Source organism: Littorina saxatilis, linkage group LG12 (assembly GCF_037325665.1).
Source record: "Littorina saxatilis isolate snail1 linkage group LG12, US_GU_Lsax_2.0, whole genome shotgun sequence".
NCBI lineage: Eukaryota > Metazoa > Mollusca > Gastropoda > Littorinimorpha > Littorinidae > Littorina > Littorina saxatilis.
Window position 1 is genome coordinate 7441306 of NC_090256.1, and position 22116 is coordinate 7463421.

The 22116-nt window shown below is 45.0% G+C and overlaps 1 protein-coding gene across 1 annotated transcript; it reads left to right on the forward strand.

The window, feature by feature from the left end:
• Positions 1-10421: 10421 nt before the first annotated feature.
• On the forward strand, positions 10422-20931 carry LOC138982335 (uncharacterized). Its single transcript, XM_070355588.1, has 4 exons — positions 10422-10451; positions 11251-11519; positions 11976-12205; positions 13293-20931. The coding sequence occupies exons 1-4, from the start codon at positions 10422-10424 to the stop codon at positions 19628-19630; spliced, it is 6867 nt and encodes a 2288-aa protein (XP_070211689.1). The 3' UTR covers positions 19631-20931.
• Positions 20932-22116: the final 1185 nt, after the last annotated feature.

Consider the following 22116-nt stretch of genomic DNA (forward strand, 5'->3'; position numbering starts at 1 on the left):
CTCTCCCTCTTTCTTCCTCTCTCTCTCTTTCTCTCTCTCTCTCTCTCTCTCTCTCTCTCTCTCTCTGTCTATCTCCCTCTCTCTCTCTCACTCTCTCTCTGTTTTGTTTATTGATAGTGCGTTTTTATTCTAAAGGTATGAGGTGCTGCAGTGCGGTCCAAATGACAAGCTGATCCGAAAAAGATCCTCACCTGATGAAGCCCCGATCTTCTTTGTCACCCTTGAAGATACCTACGACACCATCAAGACTGCACACATCGCCACCGGTCACGGAGGGCGCGATAGGATGCTGAAGGAACTGGAAAAGAAATTTGCCAATATCCAAAGAGACAGTGTAGAACTGTTTAAGTCTTATTGCCTCGTGTGCCAGGAGAAACAAAAGCGACAGAAAACCAAAGGTGTCGTCGTGCGACCTATTCTCACAGAGGAATTCAATTCCAGAAGCCAAGTGGACCTTGTGGACTACCAGTCGATGGAGGATGGCGGCTACAAATGGATTATGGTCTATCAAGATCACCTCACCAAATTTGTAGTCTTGCGACCGCTGACATCAAAAAGGGCGTGCCAAGTAGCCCTTCAGCTCGTGGACATTTTTACTCTTTTCGGGGCTCCAGTGATCCTTCAATCGGACAATGGAAGCGAGTTCACTGCAGTTGTCATCAGAGAACTACGAGATCTGTGGCCAGAATTAAAACTCGTTCATGGAAAACCTCGTCATCCTCAGTCACAAGGCTCTGTAGAGAGGGCCAACGGTGACATCAAGGACATGCTGACTGCTTGGATGTCGGATCACCAAACAACGCGTTGGTCATTGGGTCTAAAGTTCGTGCAGTTCATGAAAAACCGAGCCTACCATTCAGGATTGAAAAGATCCCCGTACAGAGCCATGTTTGGCGTCGAGCCCAGAGTTGGGCTGTCTTCCACGTGGCTGCCAGAGGCCCTGATTGATGAAATGCAAACAGAAGAGGACCTTCGAGAAAGAGTAGGCTGGTCAAGTAATGCTGATAACGCAAGCAATCCGGAGTCAGCAGGTTCAGATTTGGACATCAATATAACAAGTGTCTCTGTGCAGGTTCATGAAGAATCAACCAGTGCTGGTGCCACTCTACAGGAACTTTCAAATGGTGGGGAAGGAGTCGTCGAAACAGTCCAAAGTGAACCGTCAATGACTGATGCCACTGCCACTGCCATTCTACATGAACTATCAAATGGTGGGGAAGGAGTCGTCGAAACAGTCCAAGGTGAACCGTCAATGACTGATGCCACTGCCACTGCCATTCTACAGGAACTATCAAATGGTGGCGAAGGAGTCCTGCATACTGAAAATAATGAACTTCGCTTGCTCAACAAACGGCAACTAAGTATCAATCGTCAACGGGAGGCCAGCCGAGAATGCCAGAAGGGGCAGGCAGAGCGAATGATAAAGCGTAGCAGAATAGAGCTATGCCCGGGACAACCTGGAGACAACGTGGCAGTGCCCGTTCCCCTGGTCGACAGGGGTCGAGGAGATCCCAGAAACATTCTGGGAATTATTCTGCACAAGACTGAAAACGACCTGTATAAAATTGCAACAAGAAGCGGGGTACTGAAAGGATCTTTCACTAGAAATGAATTTGAACTCTGCGCACAGAAACTCTTGACAGAGCAAGATGTAAAATGTGACAAACAGGTCAGTGTCCGCGAGGCAGTTGTTCAAAATTCCTTGAGTGGAGGACAGGGCTTTACCAAATGCAACTGCTCTGGGGGGAAAAAGTGTCAAACAAATAGGTGTAAATGCTTCAAACGTAAAGTACTCTGCAACAGTCGTTGCCACCAAAGCCTGACATGCAAAAACAAATGAACAGAAGAATGCCTGGTACTCAAACTATGTGTGTATGTGTGTGTGTGTGTGTGTGTGTGTGTGTGTGTGTGTGTTGGTGTATGTGTGTGTGTGTGTGTGTGTGTGTGTGTGTTGGTGTGTGTGTGTTTTATTCATTGCTCTACATTTTATCTACATTTTAAATTCTTGCACATATTTATAACCATTTCCATTCCTAAAGTGCACAGTGCAAATGCTCTGAACGTAAAGCATTATGCCACTAAAGCCTGGCATGCAAAAACAAATGAACAGAAGAGTAATTAACACTCAAATCTACATGAAAATGTGTGTATTTTAGTATTTCATTTTGTTATTATTCTTTTATCTACCTTTTAATCTGACAGATAATAACATTAAAATCTGGTACATATTTATAACCCTTTTCATTCTTATTGTACACGTGCGTGCGTGCGTTTCGATTGATCAAGAGTTTGTGTGTCAGGCATTTCTGGAAATGCCTAACAGCTAATTTCAGTCATTACTGGAAATGACTAAAATATCCAGCTAAACTTTAGGCATTTCCTGAAATGACCGAGTTAATCAGTCATTTCCGTAAATGACTACTTTTCGGTAGTCATTTCCGGAAATGCCTGGTTTCCCAACTTGCCTGTAACATATATAGCATAAAAGCCATTGGTATTTGACAAAGAGAGAGAGACAGAGGCAGGGGGGGGGAGGAACAGAGACAGAGGGAGAGAGAGAGAGAGAAGAGAGATGAAGATAGACAGACAGAGACAAGAGAAGACACTGTTTTGATCGAGGGTAAAAGAGAAGCAAGAATATATGCTTTTTTTTTACACCCAGCCCTCGCCCCCAGACAGGGTCAACTAGAACAGAAAAAATATAATCAAAGAACTATCAGAGCAAACTTTACATACTATAACTGTACGTACAGATAAAAAGTTGAAAATTACTTCACAGCATTTTGATTAAACTGTCAGTAATTTTAAATTAACTGATGAACACATTCATCACTTGTTATTTTGCATTATGTGTGACATGAGAGAGAGAGAGAGAGAGAGAGAGAGAGAGAGAGAGAGAGAGAGAGAGAGAGAGAGAGATAGATAGAGAGAGAGAGAGAGACAAAGAGAGACAAAGAGAGACAGAGACAAAGAGAGACAGAGATAGAGAGAGAGAGAGAGAGAGAGACAGAGAGACAGAGAGAGCTCTCTGTGTGTGTAAAAGTGTAAAAGAACTCCTGACAGGTGTTTCTTGTTTCATGATTTCCCTTTTTCCTCCGTATGACTCTTTTTTCATCATTATTTTCTTCTTCTTGTATTTTTTCCTTGCTCTTGCTGCTGCTGTTGCTGTCAATGATAATAATAAGGGTATTTATGTGGCGCAATTCCTAATATAGTTTTTAGCGCCTTACAATCTGTTGTTGACGTTGTTGTTATTGTTGTTGCTGTTGTTGGTGTTGTTGTTGTTGTTGTTATTGTTGTTGCTTTAACCTTTCTTTTCTTTTGCATTACGTTTGTTTTGTAGGCACTTTCATTGTTTGTGCCGATTGTCATTCATTTGTCTTTTTGGGTGAATTATATTCATCCACATTAGGCCCCCCCAAAAAAATTGTCTGTTTCTGGTAACATGGCTAAAAAAAAATAGGGTCGGTAGGTAGGGATTTTTTTTATTTTTTTAAATTTTTTTTTTACACCAAATGTAGACCAATAAAACTAACTTTAAAAATCGCGCAAAGAGACTGGATTCACTATACATAGAGACAAGACACTTAACACATTTACAAATCGTCAGCGGACTTTCGTTTTCACACGTTTTTGTTGTTCATTTTCTCACCCTGTCCTTCACCACCAAAAAAAAAAAAAAAAAAAATTTTGAGTTTGGAAAAAAAAAAGTTTAGGGTCGGCGCCGAAATTTAGGGTCGGTCGGGTGACCAGAAACAGACAATTTTTTTTTTTGGCCTTATGTTTATTTTCAGCAAGGATTATATGTCTTTTTTAACCAGTGATTATGTTGTGATTGTAATCATAAATTGGATGAACCGTCATGGATCACGCTGGCAATTTTCCATAACGGCGTTTCTTCCATAACGGCGTTTCTTCCATAACGGCGTTTCTTTGGCAGTGCGAATCCTGGTTGTCAATCTGTCACGCTAAACGGCCAAACTAAGTTCAACACAATGATGATAACAATGATGTGTGTGGAGGAGGGTGCACACACGCACGCACGAACACACAGATAAACACTCGCGCGAGCGCGCTCGAGCTTTGGCAGTCCAGAGACAGACAAACAGAAATAGACAGAGAAGCAGCAGACACTCAAATAAACAAAACCACGCAAATGCTCTTTCTCCCGTAATTATAAACATCCGCATTGGCACACACAAATACACACACTGTCAAACACAGACACGAAAACGCACGCAGAAACATGCACAAATAAATCAATAGTCTTAGCTAGCCTCGATGAACCGAGATTTGTCCAGCTTTGCACTCTACAATGGCGCATAAAAACATCCATATGACGCAGTGAACGACAGTGACGCAAATACGTTGATGACACAGTAAGACACGTGAGCCAAGTTTGGCCAGCCCAGACTAGCAGATTTTTTTTTTATAGCTCATTGCCATTGGATATCTACTGTTTTTCGCCGTTTTTAAAGACTCCTTTTACAAGTTTGGTTGTCCAAAAGTACACTATGACACGACTCGAGGGGCAAAGAACATACTCCGCAATTCCCGTCTTAAAATATTCAGCCGTTTCGGAGCCTTTCGTCATCATACCCACACACTCACACAAAAACCAGCTTGGAACATAAACGTTCCATAACTAGCCTTTCAGAACAATGTCAATCATGACGTAATGCAATTTCTCCAATTTTGACGTCAAGATCTCGATGCATGTGGAGGAGGGAGGAAGGCCTTGTTGAAAGATGTCTCTAAACAGAACTACGTCGGCCCATGTGTCTCGAAAGGTCGTATTACTTTATAAGATTTGTAAATGTATAGGTCGTTTACGTTATAAGGCCTTGGTAGCACGCCGAAAAGCTAGGGCAACTAACTAATAAATCTAGTTAGAGCGAACAGCCTTTGACATTTCAATCTACTAAATCATCAACCACTGTTCTAATGACAGTAGACAAGAGTGCATGCCATCTTTCCCTAACTGTGTTCCTCGTTGAGAAATAGCCCACTCTACTTCCGCATTATGTTATACTTTATCCCCCCCTCCCTCTGTGTGTGTGTGTGTGTGTGTGTGTGTGTGTGTTTGTGTGTGTGTGTGTGTGTGTGTGTGTGTGTGTGTGTGTGCACGCTTGCGCGAGCGAGAGGCTTGCAGACCGTCAGACAGCGAAAAAGCGCGCGCGTGTGTGTGTGCGCGCGATTGTGTGTGTATGTGTTCGTGTGTGTGTGGTGTGTTTGTTCGTGTGTGTGTGTGTGTGTGTGTGTGTGTGTGTGTGTGTGAGTGTGCGCACGCGCGAGCGAGAGGCAGACAGACAGTCAGACAGCCAGACATCGTCGGAACCGTATATCCTATTCCTGATTAGCTTATTTTGCCCGAGACAGGACAAGGCACTGGGGAAATCGTTTTATTTCGGACTGCCACTGGATAGACTGCCATGCACTTACTTGCCGGACTGTGGATATGTCCCTACGTGAGTACAATCAATTGCAAAAGTGTTTTGCTCAAACCTGACCGTGTAACTCCGATTTGTCGATTTTCCATTTTCAATGGGACATCAGCCACCAATAAACTGTCTACAATCGACCTCCCATGAAGCACACAGCTCGCTTTGGGGTATGACATTATGATTCGAAGACCATAAATGGGCCAAAAATAGTGTTTTTTAGTGTTCAGTTTTTCAGGTAACGCGCGTTATTTAGCGTAGACCGTCATTTTAATGGATGTTGACGAGTTTTCAGGCTCTGTAGAACACACACACACACACACACACACACACACACACACACACACACACACACATTCACTGCGGAAACACAGACACACACACTGACACGCACAGACACACACAGACACACAGACACACACACGCACACACACACACACAGTTAGTTTAAAGAGAAGTACGATGGGCCGCTGTATATGGACAGACAAATAAACGGGGCTGATCATAGGTACGAGTCACTGGTTTCGAAGAAAAATATTGCGTCACGCTCATAAGAACAAATACTTACTACAGTGTTAGGCATGTCTGTAGTAAAACTACAGGGAAAGCTACTGAAAGGGTATCCATCAAGTATTAGAGAGTACAAACTCTCAGACCATCGGAGACCATTGCCACGGTAACGTAAGCAAAACTTCCGATCTCGTTTCTCGAGTTAGGCACTTGTTCTTTATGATACAGGAAGACTTGTTTGGAGAATGATTGTGAAGGTATGTAAACGCTCTTTCTGGGTTGTTATGTAGTTTTGCTGATTGAAAATGTTGCTGTCAGCTATTTATCTCACGTGTATCCAGCTCTCACCGCTCGGGATAGGCAGTTTGCAACTTATAACTAAAATGAGATGGACAGATTGTTCAGAAACCAAAGCAGTTTTTTTGCGTTTTTCTCAAAATACCAAAAAATGACAGAGGCAATTATCTTATGAGCGTGACGATTGGCTGCTGGGAGTCTACACCTCTGCATGGAATGGAAAAGAGCTGTTAGATCTCCAACCCCCCACCCCTCCTTCTCCCTCAACCAACCTGTGTCATGTGCCTGTGTGGATGAAGCCAGGGAATAGAAATGGTAGTAAATACCCGTAGAACCAATGCGTGTATGTCTTTGACCAGTTGCAATTCATTCCAATTCCCAGGTTTGTGGTGGAGGCAGGACAGATCATCGAGAAGAGCTTGGATGTCGAGGGACTGTTTGGCAAGTCTGGCGATCTCAGACAACAGAATAAACTGAAGGCAAGGAACGCAGTGCTTGACAGGTTTTGATGGAAATCTGGTTTTTCATTTCTCGCTTCGACTGTACACTATAATAATAATATAATAATAAAGTGTATTTATAGTGCGCCTATCCCTTACAAAAAACAAAAATATTTGGCTCTAAGCGCATTACAACATGTGAAGGACTTGGTACAATCAAGTCTGACAAGTACAACAGCACAATATACAGTCGGTCTCTTAGGTAAAAGCAGCTTCGACAGTTAAACACTTCTACTAAAAGATCCTCTAACAATTTACAAACATAGTTAAAGAACATCGAGTTAATAGGAATTAAAAAAAAAGGTTCTTATAATAAAACTATCTAGCGAACGACGAAGAAGAAGAAGAATAAAACTATCAATGTCAATGTATAACAAGTCATTCAACGTAAATGGCCAAAGAACAACAATAAAACAATGGTGATAAAACAGTTATACTCAATGGCTAATAACGAGGCAGAGTTAAATAGTATCGACACAAGATTAAAACAAAACATATTTCTGGAGACGAATTAACAACAATAAAGCAATGGTGATAAAACAGTTTTACTCAATGGCTAATAGCGAGGCAGAATTAAATAGTATCGACACAAGATTTAAACTAAACATATTCCTGGAGACGCATTTAATAATTATACATGTATCAAATAATCAATGTACAAAATACAGCCCTCGCAAGCAACCCGCCCCCAGCCGGCCCACAGCGCGCTACGATGGCAAGCGACCCCTCTCCTTAATGTGGCAAATACTGAACAGTGCACACAACCAATTACTCGCATATACTCGTGTCGCTCACTCGCACACACACACAAACACACACACGGACAACATCGAATCACTCGCACAGGCTAGGGGTTGAAGTATTCCCGGAAGAGGTGTGTTTTTAGAGAGGACTTGAAGGAAGGGAGAGAGGTAGAAAGGCGGACAGACATGGGCAGAGAGTTCCAAATAGAGGGAGCTGTGTAGGTAAAGGCGCGCTTGCCGAAAGCGTTCAGTTTGACGCGTGGGACAACAAGGTGCCCTGCGTCAGCGGATCTGAGGTTGCGTGTGGGGACGTGTGGCTTTAAGAGCGAAGACAGGTAAGAAGGGGCAGAGTCTTGAAGGCTACGGTAACACAGGGTAGCTATTTTATATGTAATGCGTGCTTTGATTGGTAGCCAGTGAAGGGTCATGAGGAGAGGGGTGACATGGTCGCGCTTGCGCTTGCGCAGCACAAGACGTGCTGCATTGTTCATGATGCGCTGTAGGCGGTCTAGCTTGGCGTCTGGGAGGCCGGCTAGGAGCGAGTTGCAGTAATCCAGTCTCGACAAAATAAAAGCCGAAACCAGTGTCTTGGTTGCGTCGAGGGAAAGAAGGTGTCTGATTTGGCTAATCCTCCGCATTTCAAGAAAGGCGGTTCTGCAGAGTGAGTTGATGTGGGCGTCCATTGACAGGTTACTGTCAAGGTGGACACCCAGGTTTTTTACTTTGGTGCTGAATGTGACTGTGGTATCAGAAAGGGTAAGACTGGATGTTTCTGAAAGAAGCTTTAACTTTGATTGTTTGCCAACTGGCATGATCTCTGTCTTATCATCATTCATCTTGAGCTTGTTGACTGTCATCCACTGTTTGATGGAATCGCTGCATGATTCTATTGACTGCACTAACTCTGTAAACTGTTTGGTGTGTGCGGATTTTTGTAGTTGAGTGTCGTCTGCGAACATGTGGTACAGGACATTGTGGTGCTTTATGACTTTGCTTAACGGCTGCATGTACATAGTGAATAACACTGGGCCTAACACAGATCCTTGTGGGACACCATACTTTAATATGGTGTCCTCGGAGTGCTTATTCTGGATCACAACAGCCTGAGTGCGTCCAGTCAGGTAGGAGCAGAACCACCCCAGAGCCGTGCCTGTTATGCCGAATGTGGTGTTCAACCTTGCCAGCAGTATATCGTGGTCAAGGGTGTCGAACGCTGCGGATAGGTCCAACAGGGCCAGAAGCGAAACAGAGCCGCTGTCACAAGCAGTGAGAAGATCATTCGCTACCTTAAGTAGGGCTGTTTCAGTGCTGTGATCTGCGCGGTAGGCGGACTGTAATGGTTCAACCATACCCGTCTTAGCGAGATGCTCTGACAATTGGGCCAAAACAACTTTTTCAAGGACTTTCGAAACAAAAGGCAAATTGGAGACAGGGCGGTAGTTCTTGAAAGTGTTGATGTCAAGGTTAGCTTTTTTCAGGAGGGGAGTGACTACTGCATGCTTAAAAGAAGGGGGTACTTGACCGGATGTGAGGGATTGATTTATGATGTCAGTAATGACAGGGAGTAATTCCTCTAGACACTCATTTAATAGCTCTGAAGGAATTGGGTCGAGAATACAGGATTTGGGTGGAGCTTTTTCAATGATCTTCTTCACTTGTTCTTTAGTGACAGGAGAAAAATCGGTGAGGTGGGCGCCGTGAAATGGCGCATGCTCTGGATGCCCAGGAGCAGCATCAAGCTCGACTCGGATCTTCTCGATTTTTTCGGCAAAAAAGTCCCCAAACTTATCTGGAAGGTCATCAAGAGGGACGGAGTTTGGTAGCTTTTTATTTTGAACTTTACCGAGGAGCTGCCCTGTGATCAGAAAGAGTTCTTTGCTGGAGGTGCTGTTCTCGATTTTCTGAGAAATAAACTGGTGTCTGTTCTTATCCACCATCTCTTTGACGGCCTCTCGGTGAAAAGTAAAGATTTGCCTGTGGACCGTGAGAGCCGATTTCCTCCACTCTCTCTCAGCACGACGCCGATCTTGCTTGGCTGTGGAGACCTCCGGCGTAAGCCAAGGTGCCGAGGGTCTGTCGGTGACTGTGCGTGTGGTGAGAGGGGCGTGCTTGTCCAGAATCCGGCGCAGGTCGCTGTTGTAGCTGGACACGAGGTCATGTCTGTCTAACTGGAGTGCTCTGACGTCATCCTTCAGTGCTGCCATGTCGATCCGCTTCATGTTGCGCGAGGTGACGACTCGTCTGGCAGGGCCTGGCTTCTGAAGGTCGAAGCTGAAAGAAATGACGAAGTGGTCGGAGATCAGCATGTCCTGCACAATCAGGTCTGAGACGCCGACGTCCCCGCCGACCACCACCCAGTCAAGGGTGTGTCCACGACGATGCGTCGGCCTGTCTACCAGCTGGGACAAGTTGAGAGTGGGGAGCAGTGTTTTCAGCGTGTTAGCGTTCAAGTCCGACTGTGAATCATAATGAAGGTTGATGTCTCCGACAACTACAAGATTACAGTGCAAATTGGCGTATTCGTCTAAAAGCTCTGTGAACTCAGCCAAAAACTGCGGAGTAGATAGTTTGTTCTTTTTATTGGGGGGAGGGCGGTATACACAAAGAAATGTGAGGTCTTGATTGCAATGACGGATTTTAGTCTTGCACAGTTCAAACGAAAGAAAATCAAACCGTTCAAGCGAAATGTCTACGCAGTCGCGCAATGAAGTGCGATAGAGCACGGCCAGACCACCACCCGCGCCAGTCAGACGTGGGCAGGAGTGGAGGTTGAAGCCCGGGGGAGTCATCGCTTGCATCAGGGGCTCGTCGCCGACCTCTCTAAACCAAGTCTCTGTTATGAAGACTAAGTCCGCTTGGCTATCGTGTATCAGGTCCGCTAGCTCGGTCGTTTTGTTGCGGCACTATCTCACACTCACACCGGGATTTCAATGAAGGAGACTCTGGTGTCAGAGGTTTGGGTTGGTGTGCACGAGAAAGCTACCAACCGAGTAGAAGCTGGCCGCGGGGTCTGATTGGTTGAAACTGAGGTGATATCAACCAGTCCGAACCCGTGGCTGGCTCCTACTCGGTTGGTAACTTTCTCGTGCATATTAGCACAGGTTGGTCAGTTGCAAGGAAAAGAGGGACTAGCCTAATAGGCAGAAGTCTTGTTTGTCAAATATCCTGCAGCAATCATGGCATACAGATAAGATGTATGAAAAGCGTGCTAACTGTGACATTTTAGAGAAGGCTTTTTTTTCTTAATCTGGACATTTTAAAGAATGAGAATTTGCCGGAGTAAATATGTTCGTGGTAGAGTGTTTCCATGTTCTTTTTGGCTGATTGTATAGTAAAGCGCCGTAAAATACTGCGGGGGGGGGGGCAAAATGCATCAACTAGGGTTTGATCAACCTCAAAGCTATGCCTGTATTTATTATCTACACATGATCCAATAACACGCAGTGTTACCGCCATCACCAAACATGCTTATTACATCACATAACACCTCCTAGGTAGAACTGCATGGTAATCACATCCAAACCTATTTTAAACATCGCATATTACACTTCATGGCAGAGGAGACCATCAACGCCAGCCATGATTCTAACGTCACATTATAGTTTTACTGCAGATGTGGCATTCATTGCCAACCATATTTCTACAATCACACAATAGTTTATGACAGAGCTGATCGTCATAGCCAACCGTACTTCTGGTATTAAGTTACTGAGCTGATCATCATGGCCGAGCATACTTCTAACATGCCATTGTTTGCAGGTGAAAGTAGAGAGCGGGGCCGGACTCCACGGGGCGGACGTCCATGAGATCACCACGCTGGTGAAGACCTTTCTCCGCCTGCTGCCAGAGCCGCTGCTGCCATGCCTGTTCCACGATCCCCTCCTCTCCTCCATGGCTCTGGAAGAGCCGGACAAGCGAGTGGAAGCCGTGCAGGGCCTGTGTTTCTCTTTGCCTGCTCCCCATCTGTCTTGCCTCCGGTACTTCATGAAGCTGCTCCACAACATCGCCAGTCACGTTGCAGAGAACAAGTTAGAAATGCTTAATATGTGCATGAACAGGCCAACGCGTACACACAGGCGCATACATGTACACGTACGCATGCTCGCAAATGCAATTTTTTGACATAAACACGGACATAGTCTCTCTCTTTCTCAAACCTATAACATACGCACTCACAGACACATACTAACCAACCATCAAAGCGAAGTCCATTAGGTTCCAAGAAAAAGTCCAAGTCTAAACGCAGAGGAGAGAGTTTTCTCGTTCTTGTTGAGATAGTCATTAACCCAAGCAAATCATCAAGATTCTGAGGCTTCTGCACAAGTGCTTCACAGCTAACTTCACAATCACACCACCTTTTACTCAGTCAAACCCGCGACACTTTAAACGCCCTCTGCTGTATCTCTGGTTACATTTGGTAAAACTTTCAAGATTGAAGACCGGCGGTTACAATCACTTCATTCAACATTCCTCGATCTGTGCAGAATGAGTCCACGGAACCTTGCAGTGGTGTTAACCCCAAGCATCATCCGCCTCAAGGCCCGCACCAAACTTATGACCAAAGAGGAGATGCGAGCACTTCCCCTTCAGACGGCGCTGGTGGAGCATCTCATCTGGCACGCTGACGCCATAGGGGCAATGACGTCACAGCTGCATCAAAACACAGAGCGGCTGCTGCGGAAAAAGCTGGGCAAGAACAAGAAGAAAAAGAAAGGTGACCTTCAGATACGAGACGTTTGCTGACATGATCAAAGTTTCGGGGAAGCAAATCATTTTTGTGTGCTAAACAATCGGGCGAACGTGCGCATCTAAAAAGCTAGAAACGCTGAAGCATTAAAGTTACAAGAAGCAAACCGACAGGACCCGAGAAAGAATTAGTTGAAAGACAAAAAGCCAAAGCCACATCCTGTAGACATGTTTCGGTTATAATAGGAATGGGTCTGTATGACTACTTAAGCGTGTCTCCAAGACTTATTACTTCTGTCTTAATGTTTACCAAGTGCTGTGGTCGAACACATTTTCGTTTAAGTATTTGAAGTTCATCTTTGGGTCCTATGTGCAAAATAACAGTCATTGTTTGGAACCTTCTCTTCCTCTTTTTGATGCTCAGTTCTTCTTTTCTTCTTATAATAATATGGGAAGTTAAGAGTAGAAATAATTAGTATTTAGTGTAGGAGGAGGGTTGGGGGTGGGTAGGGAGGGGGTGGGTATGGTTTACTTTGAGCAGGTCGGTTTCAGTTTTAATAAACAATTCTAGAGAATTGTGTATCTTATATTTGAGTCTTTCGTGTTTTAGACATTGATGCATTTAATAGTTTTAACGAGTTGCCTTTTGTTTTATCATTCTGGTGTTTATCTAGATGTGCTGTGTATCTTATAAGAAGTTCTTAAAAGTTCGAAGTTATTTTAGCATATAGGTTTTTTTTAATGGTCTTAACAGTTAAACATGTATTACGTTATCATTAAGATTCATGCTTTGTTAGCACCAAGCAGTTGTTTTAATCAGTCTGGTTTTCTCTTGTTTTCATCTTATGAACATTCTAAATGTTAGACTAACTTATTGTCTTGTACAGAATAACAACTGTGTGAATGGTGCTATACTGAATGAAAGAGTGTGACATGAAGTTCTTGTACATCATTGTAAAGAGTGTGAATGACGTTTTAGTTTAGATGTCAAGCGCTTAGAGCAAGCCTTTTTAACGAAAGTTTTTGATTTAGCGCTATATAAATGTTCTTCTTCTTCTTCTTCTTAATAACAACCAGCTAGCATACTTATCCTAATGGGTTTGACTGTCTGTCAGGAAAGACGTCGAGAGATCCAGAAGAACGAGTGGCAGTTGCCAGTGCAGCACTTGGGGTCGTGGCAAACCTTCACTTCCGACCCAACACCTCCGACACCGTGTCCGACACCTATCTCGTGGATGGACCACACATGCAGGCAACGAGCGGGACAGCGTCCGGCAAAAAGAGCCACAAGTCCGGCAAGCACAAGAAGAGAGTGCAAAGCGTGTCCTTGGCCAGAGGATCCAGCAGTGTCGGAAGGGCCAGCAGTGTCGGAAGGACCAGCAGCGTCGGAAGGGCAAGCAGTCAGCAGAGAAGGAGAAGAAGCCGCTCCACCAAGCCTCGAAGAAAAAACCGACGAAGAAGCACGCGTCCTTTGGGCCAGTTGGTCAACAGTGTCTCAATGAAGTCTCCGGTTGTCCAGGCTTGGTCCAGCACCATTCCCTTCTTGGATGGCAGCGAGGAAGACGCGTACTCGTGCACTTCCTCCGACAGCGACTGGTCGCACGAAGAGTCCTACCATTCAGGCGTCGAAACAGAAGATAGGAAGTCATCGTCACAGACGCAGGAAAACATCACGAACCTTTCGTCAACTCAACCCCTAGAAGAACCGAAGCGTGAAGCTGTGAAAGGAACAAAACGAGATCAATTAGCGAAAACAGGGGTCTCACTAAAGCCTAAAGGCAGGATTTCCCGCCTTCCTCAGTCAGCCAGCGCCCAAAGCCTAAAGTCAACGTTGTCACAGAAACGGACAGAAGCTGCTTCAAACCTTACAGTCAGCAGCTTGCATGACCTGCACGCATCCAGAAGGTGCACGGCGTCAGAGCCCATCCACAGCTTCGCCCGTAAACTGCTGAACGACCGCGGCTCAACGGGACCGTCGGCTAGCGGTCTGTCCAGGTGCAAGAAGGCAAACTCTCTTCCACGACAGAGTGAGAAGTTCAAAGTGCGTGGCCTGATTAAAACCAACCTAAATGAAAATGACGAAGGGGCTATAAAGACGCCTTCCTCCTACAGCACAGCTGATGTTCAAATATCTCGATCAGCAAAAGCTTCAGCCGATAGTACCATCGACGAAAAAGATAAAAATAAGCCAGAGGGCAAGGATTCCGACAATCAAAATCTGCTTTCCAAGGAACCATCTCACCCAAGCAAGGAACCTGGCGGTAAAAAACAAGACAGCGTTCAGCTTCAGAAAGACCTGCCTGTCCCAGATGAGCGCGAACATTCGATCATCAATAAGAGCAACATGCCATCAAATGGGAATGATCTCGACTCTTCCTTTGAGCTTGAAGCCTCCACGATGCAGCAGAATCGCAAGTTGTCAAGTTACGATCGAAATGAATCCGATGAGCCGTTGGCCGCCAATGATACGAACATACCAGAAAGGGACACAGCAGCACGTGATGCCAGGCCACGAGAAGAAGATGAGGACCAGCAGCAATGCCTTGCTAACAACTTTCTGTCAGCATGTTTGAGACGGCACTTCGACCCGGACAGCCCCCCAAGCGTTGGTCGTACACAACCAGCGGGGAAGCTGAAAAAGCGCCTACTACAAGCAGATAAAAAATGTAATTCAAGAAGCAAGCAGGAACAACCTGAACGAAACAATGAAAACACAAAAACAGTGACACCAACACAAATGCTTCAAGAATCGCAACAACCGGAGTTGGAAGGCAATCCGACATCGTTCTCTCGTGAAAATATAGCTGACTCTGTACCTCAGAATGCCGTTGCCCAACCCCAATCACCCACAGCGCCTGCTTCGATACAAAAGGAAAATTTCAGTACAGAAGAATGTCCGAGTCAAACACCAACTCCACTCCTTTCATCCGTACGAGACAGGCAAAGAAGACTCAGCTATGGCATGGAAAAAATGCCACAACACTTTTTTCAACGTGTTTATGATGATTTCCCATCACCAACACCAGAACTTGACAGGCAACGAAGACTGTCCTGTGGTGTGGAAAGAATATCACCTCATATACTGGAACATTTTGAGAAAGAAAGAATGGTGAAAATCAACCACAAGCAACCCGAACAGTTACACAACATTGAAATTCCTCCCAACAATACATCTGCTTGTTTCAAGAACAGATTTCTTCCGGCAGCCAGACAACAAGAAAATCCACCGTACAACCTGGAGCGCATACGAATACCACAACATATTGCAGAACACATTGAAAGCGAAAGAATGCTGGAAACGGACTGGCAACATCGAACTACAGATTTTGGTACGGAAAGTAGGATGGCTTCTCATCTTCAAAACAGTTTTCATGATGATGATAATCGCCGAGAGAATGTGCTAGGTAGCATGGAAGGAATACCAGTACCCGCACATATTGCGCAGCTAGAAAACGAAGATCCAGTAAGTAGTTTTAATGGTGTAAGCGACCAGCTTCAGAAGGAACATGGCCCGCGACGGATTCTTCCAACAGAAATACATCCTCAGGTGGAACAGTATCCTCCAAGTGAAATGCTAGACAGCCACTTACAAAGAAAAACCTATGGCAGCAAAGAATCACCAAGAAATGTTGGTCTTGTTCAAACTGAACAGTCTCGTTTGGCGTATAACCGACAACGACGACTTTCGTGTGGCATGGAGCCTATAGCGCGACCTACTCATCAGCAGTTACAAAGAGAGCAATCTCTTTCTGCTCACAACCGGCAACGGAGGCTTTCCTGCGGTAAAGAAGCATCAACCCCACATCATGAGCTGGAAAGAATACCAGAAACGAGTAATCAGCAAGAAAATATTCCATCTAGTCAACGCGTCAGAAGCATTATGGCTGCCAGTCGTCAACGCAGACTTTCCTTCGGCATGGAGCAGATGCAGCCGAATGTGATTCAGCTGAGAAATGAACGAATGACTGATTCAAGAAACAGAGAGCGAAGGCTAACTTGTGGTATGGACAGGTTGCCACAGTCAACATATCCTACCTACGCCAGCGATCACAGTAGTACCATATCTCCTCAACGAGATATGTATTTTGTTGCAGAAAGGCAGCCGCAGATGGATCCCTACGCATATAACAGATTGTCGAAATCCCAGCCATCTCGAAGGCTGTCCTACGGGTTTGAATCCCTATCTCCGCGTCTGAATCAGTTCCATCCAAACGATGCAATTCCAGAAGACCCAGGCTTGGAAGAGCATAACTTCCCTCCAGAAAATGTCATTGGTGCACACTATGGTCAACCTTCACAGGCGTTTCAAGAAGAACAGATACAGGAGGTTTATGATGACTGTGTCCCCTCATCTCCTGCAGCAAACAGGCCATTTTCTCAAGATCCACAGGTACAGTATTTCTCAGGGGAAGAATGCCCACAGTCCCAATGGACAGAAGCCCCTTTCACCAACCCTAGGTACCAGTGTACGGAAAACTTGCCTGATACACGCGTGAATGACGAATCAGACGAAACCTGTGGATACGATGCTGATACACAATACGATGCACAGGGAGAAAGGATGACTGAGGCATGGGCTGAGCGAAATGGTGAGCCATATGGCGACCATGAACGCCAGTGGGAAATGTGGAATGAATCTGATTCGGGAATGGACATGCAGCAGTATGAGTATTATCCAAACCAAGAAAGGTACTCTTACAACCAAAGCAGTTGCAGAGAGCGTGAAGTAAACAGGGAGTGTGACAATAATGGAATGTTTCTTGACGAAGACCGGAGAGGCTCCAGCGTTTCCATGAAGAGTCGGCCATTCTATGATGGGCGCTTATCAGGACAGCAAAGAGGTGAATATGAAACTACTTACGATCAGCAAGGTTCTGGATACAGAACGACTCATAAACTGCAACGAGGCAAAATCGATGGTGCCTTTGCTTCACATCCACAAATCTTGCAAGCAAACACGAACGTAAACCCTATGGCTTCTGTGGCTCCGGGGTTAACGACAGCAGTGCCCTATATTTACCGCATGTCTGGCACGAAACAACTTGCCTCCCCTCAAGAGGGTGACCGTTTTGATCCCAACCTCAATGAAGCCACGCAAGCGGCTGAGCAAACGCGAATGAACATGGCTTCTAATTACTGCGTCGTGGACCAGGATTCCCCACACAAGCACGAACAAACACGTCATCTCTCAGAACCCAATCGCCGTCGAAACTTGGAACTTCGCAATTCCACATTGGGCCAAAATAGGACAGAATCTCTGACGCACGGTTCTGATTCTGGCAGGCAAGAGCGATCGTTCTCTACCGAAGTAGTATGCCGTGCAAATGAGGACGCGTTTACTTCCCAGGAAAAAGAAAATACTTATTGTGAAAACACACCCAGTTCAACGCAAACTTTCAGTAACGGTAAAGAAATTATAGAAGAGGGACAAAAAGGAGGCACAAGGAAGAACAGAAATCATGACAATGAGAACGGAGAACATCGCAACAAAAAAATAGACCCTCTCAACAATAGCCTGCGCATTGGAACGATAAGTTACGGGGAGGCAGGGGCACTGGTACACACCACACGCAACATGGAAAAGCACGTTCAGTCGACAGTGGAAGGGTTCACAAGACCTAAGAACAAAGAAGAGAAGATCAACACGGAATACTTCGAAGGTGACCAAAACAACGATATCATTGTCAAAGATGAACAAAACGTCGTTGGTCATGACTTGGAAGAATATGCAATCTCTAGAATCAACCGAAAAGCCTATTTTGCAGACAATGTTACCTCTCAAATGGATCATGATAGAGCAATCAGCAAAAATCAAACTGCAAGAGAAAAAACGCAAACATCAACAGACAAGTCGAACACATGTCAGTATGGTGTAGCATATACAGACGACTTTCCGAATGTCATTGAGAATCTGCAGACCAGAGTCCGTCGTCGTGAAGGGGCCAGTTCAACACGTATCAAACCTGATAGTGCAAATGAGTATACACACGGATCCCGCCACAGAAGTTCAATCACGAACATGGAAAACACAAACCAGGTCATAGAAGTGTGCACGGAGAGAGAAGAAGAAGACACAACGATACATCCAGATACGTTGGACAGACATAACGCTGAGGCCCCGATCCAGCTCACAGACTGCAAGAATGAAAACATGGAAACGGCTTTCCATGTAGCTGCACGTCCAGATAGCTTGGCTAAGGCGGATGTGCCATGCTCTGTAGATAGTAACGGCATTCCCTTGGCCCCTAGACTAACTGGTGTACGTTCAACTAACACAAGCAAAGTGGAAATACTGAGCTCGGTAAATAGCAACGGTGTTCCCTTGAACCCTAGAATGGCTGGTGCACGTCCGGCTAGCACGAGCAAAGTAAAAATGCTGAACTTGGTGGATAGTAACGGTGTCCCGTTGGATCCGAGAACGGTTGGCGAGCGTCCTTTTAGCGCGGGCAAAGTGGAGATGCTTAGCTTGGTGGACAGTCATGGTGTTCCCGTTGACCCCAGAATGGTTGGCATAAAACCTCCGCCTACCAGAAAGCACAGACGCACGTCTCCAGTGAGTAGAACCGCGAAGGTGAACAGCGGCACAGCGTCACCCCACAGAGCGAGCAGGGGGGAACACGACATGGAGTATCTTCAACATGAGCTCCAGAGGATGACGATTGCGGGTACACCTGCCAGGCAGCACCAGCAGGACCCGAGGCAGATCGGCCACCCGAAGTTGCCCGAAGGTGGGGACGTTGTAGACGGTCTAACGTCCAAAATGATGGTCTATCCGCCGGAGGAGAATTACTTCAGCAGGTCCCCCACAAACCACGGCTATCCCTCGATCCACCCAGTCACGCAGGGCTCAGGCCTATCAGAAAGTTGCCATACTGCCTTCCCGCACACGCCGATCACAGCCTCTGCCGCCACCCCTGATCCAGCGAACATCAGCTGCACGGCTAACACCAACAGCTCTAACACATCTGCAATCTACTTCAACACCGTGTTAATCGACACCCCAGCCGTTTCCTTTCTCGTGTGCCACAAAAACTCCGGTTCCTCTTCTCAGATGATGAAAGATGACGGGGTATCAGACAACCAGCTCCCACCTCCTCATGCCCCTACGATGCAACTACCTCCACCCCGACCACGGTTCGCAAACGATCTGGAACCTCCCGGCGCCATCGATTGTCACCAGAATAGAAATCGAAGCTGGCCTCCGGAGATTGGGGGCGATTGTTTTGATGTGTCGACGGGGACGCGAGAGAAAAACGAAACCTCGGCGCTCCCCGGGGCGGACAAGGGCGGTCATTATCTGCAAATGGCGCTTGAAAAAGGACCCGCTCCGCTCGCTCAGATCACAACACGCGCACCTGGTGACGGTTGGAGTTTCTCGCGTCAACCGGAAGTCGGTAAAAACCTTCCCAGAAAAGCCTGCTTTGAGCCTGAAGGGGACATCACTTTGAAGTAGTCTCAAGTGTCTTGTCTGCTGGTGGAGTTTAGACTTGTTTCCCTTTCTTTTCTTACATTCGTTCGAAAGAAAAACATCGCTAAGTTCGTCTCCAGTGCCCGTGTGTGAGGTTAGACGTTCCAAATTGGACATCCGCGCTGAAGTCGTTTTCAGTGTCTTTGTGTGGGAGGGTTAGCCTTGTTTCGCTTTCTTCTCTCGACATTTCTTCGAATTTCTCCTTCAGTGTATTTGAAAACTATTACGATGTCGATAATGAGATGTGCTACGATTAATGCAAAACGAGAGAGAGGGACAGAACAGGGATGGAGTTCGCGCATTTTGTTCAATGCAATCTAAGAGTGATTTGCACCAATGTAAAGAAAGAAACGGAGTTATCTTTTTAAAAAAAATACGCTTCACGAAAAACCGTTCGCTATGGCAAATGGAAAGCAGAAGAGAGGGGTGAGAAACAAAATAGGTCCAAGCACTCTTTCCAATACAGCGCAAGAATGCTTTGTTACTTTGTTTCAATGTATCAAACTAAAGGGAAAGAACAAAGGTGTATTCGACATACGTTTCTTAGAAACGTATGCTTAGGTAAATGGAAAGAGAGAGAGAGAGAGAGAGAGAGAGAGAGAGAGAGAGAGAGAGAGAGAGAGAGAGTCAGAGACAGAGACAGCGAGAGAGAGAGAGACTGCGCACATACCTCATCAAAGTATTAAACTAATAAAACATCAAAATAATGGTCGAATATAAACATGAAAAATATTGGGCTCACAAAGTCATATAAAACAAAACCAGACACAAACAAACGTAAATGTTTTTTAAAATTTCTTAAAAAAGTACAGCAATGTATTGCCGAACAGGGCCATATACAGGCAGCTAAAGTTTCAAGAAAAAGGGGGAGGGGGACGAGGGATTACACATTCAGATTAACTACATAATTATACAATATTTAAAAAACAAACAAACACTTAAGAGCATTGCATACATTATCCGAGTACACAATGGAAACTAAACTAGAGAGAGAGAGAGAGAATACAGAAAAGATGTATAGAGTCCATGCGCTACTATCAATGCAGTTCAAGAATGAGTTGCATCAATGTACAGGACTAAACGGGAAGAAAAAAGAGAACTCTACTTTGTGAAATGGGCTTCTTGCAAACGTATGCTCTGGTTAATAGAAAGCAATTGAAAAGGAAAGGAAAGAGATGAGTCTGAGCACTGTTTCCAATGCAGCACAAGAATACTTTGTAGAGAAGTCACACACACACACACACACACACACACACACACACACACACACACACACACACACGCACGTGTGCGCATCACACACACACACACACGCACACACCCAAACACCAACACATTCGACAGTAATTTCTTTCGAGTTAGGGGACAGAAAAGTGAGTCATCAATATTTTGAATGCAGTTGGCACAACGATACTTTGCATTCAAGGTAGAAATTAAAGAGGGAAAACTTAAAATCTTTTTAGAGTAGTTTAAATTGTGAAAATGTATAACCTGTTTGCTTTAAACAATGTTTGTTCATATTTTACATGTTCAAGAAATGTACATCGACATAAGGTGAAATCAACAACAAGCCTACGGCTTATGGTGGCATCTCCAAACAAATGTACAAGAGGAACATAACCTGTTTCTTGTCAGTATCTTGTCAGTGATACTTTCTGTCTTGATTTGCTTGCTGGGAATTGTTTAACACCCTTAGCGAAAGGCTTTACTTAAAGGCATATGTACTCGATGACTATACACGCTAATTGCTTTACCAACAGCTGGAGACATGCTAAATTAAGTTCCCTGCAAAATATTGTGGTCTAGGACCCCTTCAATGTTGAGATATGTTAATTTTCATTTTGATCTGGATCGTCCTATTTATAGATTTGGCAACACATGTAACGTTGATGCAAGGGAGCTAACACCGCGGCTTTGTTGACATCCTCACTTTTTCAGAGGCTAGAACAAGCTGTAATGCATGTATTATGGTCCGCGCATGGAGACATATCGTCATTATATGGTCTTATGGTGCGTTTGACATCGATTATGGGCAAACTACACTTTGTAAACACGGGAGCGCGTACATATGCCTTTAAATAACAGTAGAACACGTATCTTTGACTCTATCGGATGATCTAACAACCCAAAATGCATTTTATGAATGGGTGCCTCCAGGAAAGTCACAGAATCAGAAAGAATATCATTTTCAGTCCGGCGCATTTTTCGTGATGTGTGATTTGATCCAACCCGATTTAATCTTTATTTAATCTGAATTTGATGACCATTGTACTTGTTTAAATGAACGTGAATACGCTCAAGCACGAGACAAATTGGCTCTCATGTTTTGCCTTAAACTGCCATTAATAGCCATACATGTCTCGTAAATCCAGGAAAAGAATGGACTGTTGCTAATTAGTGTGGGCAGCCGTATATCATATTTTCTTGCGTTCAATTTGTGCAGACAGTTGAAGTGTGTGTGTGTGTGTGTG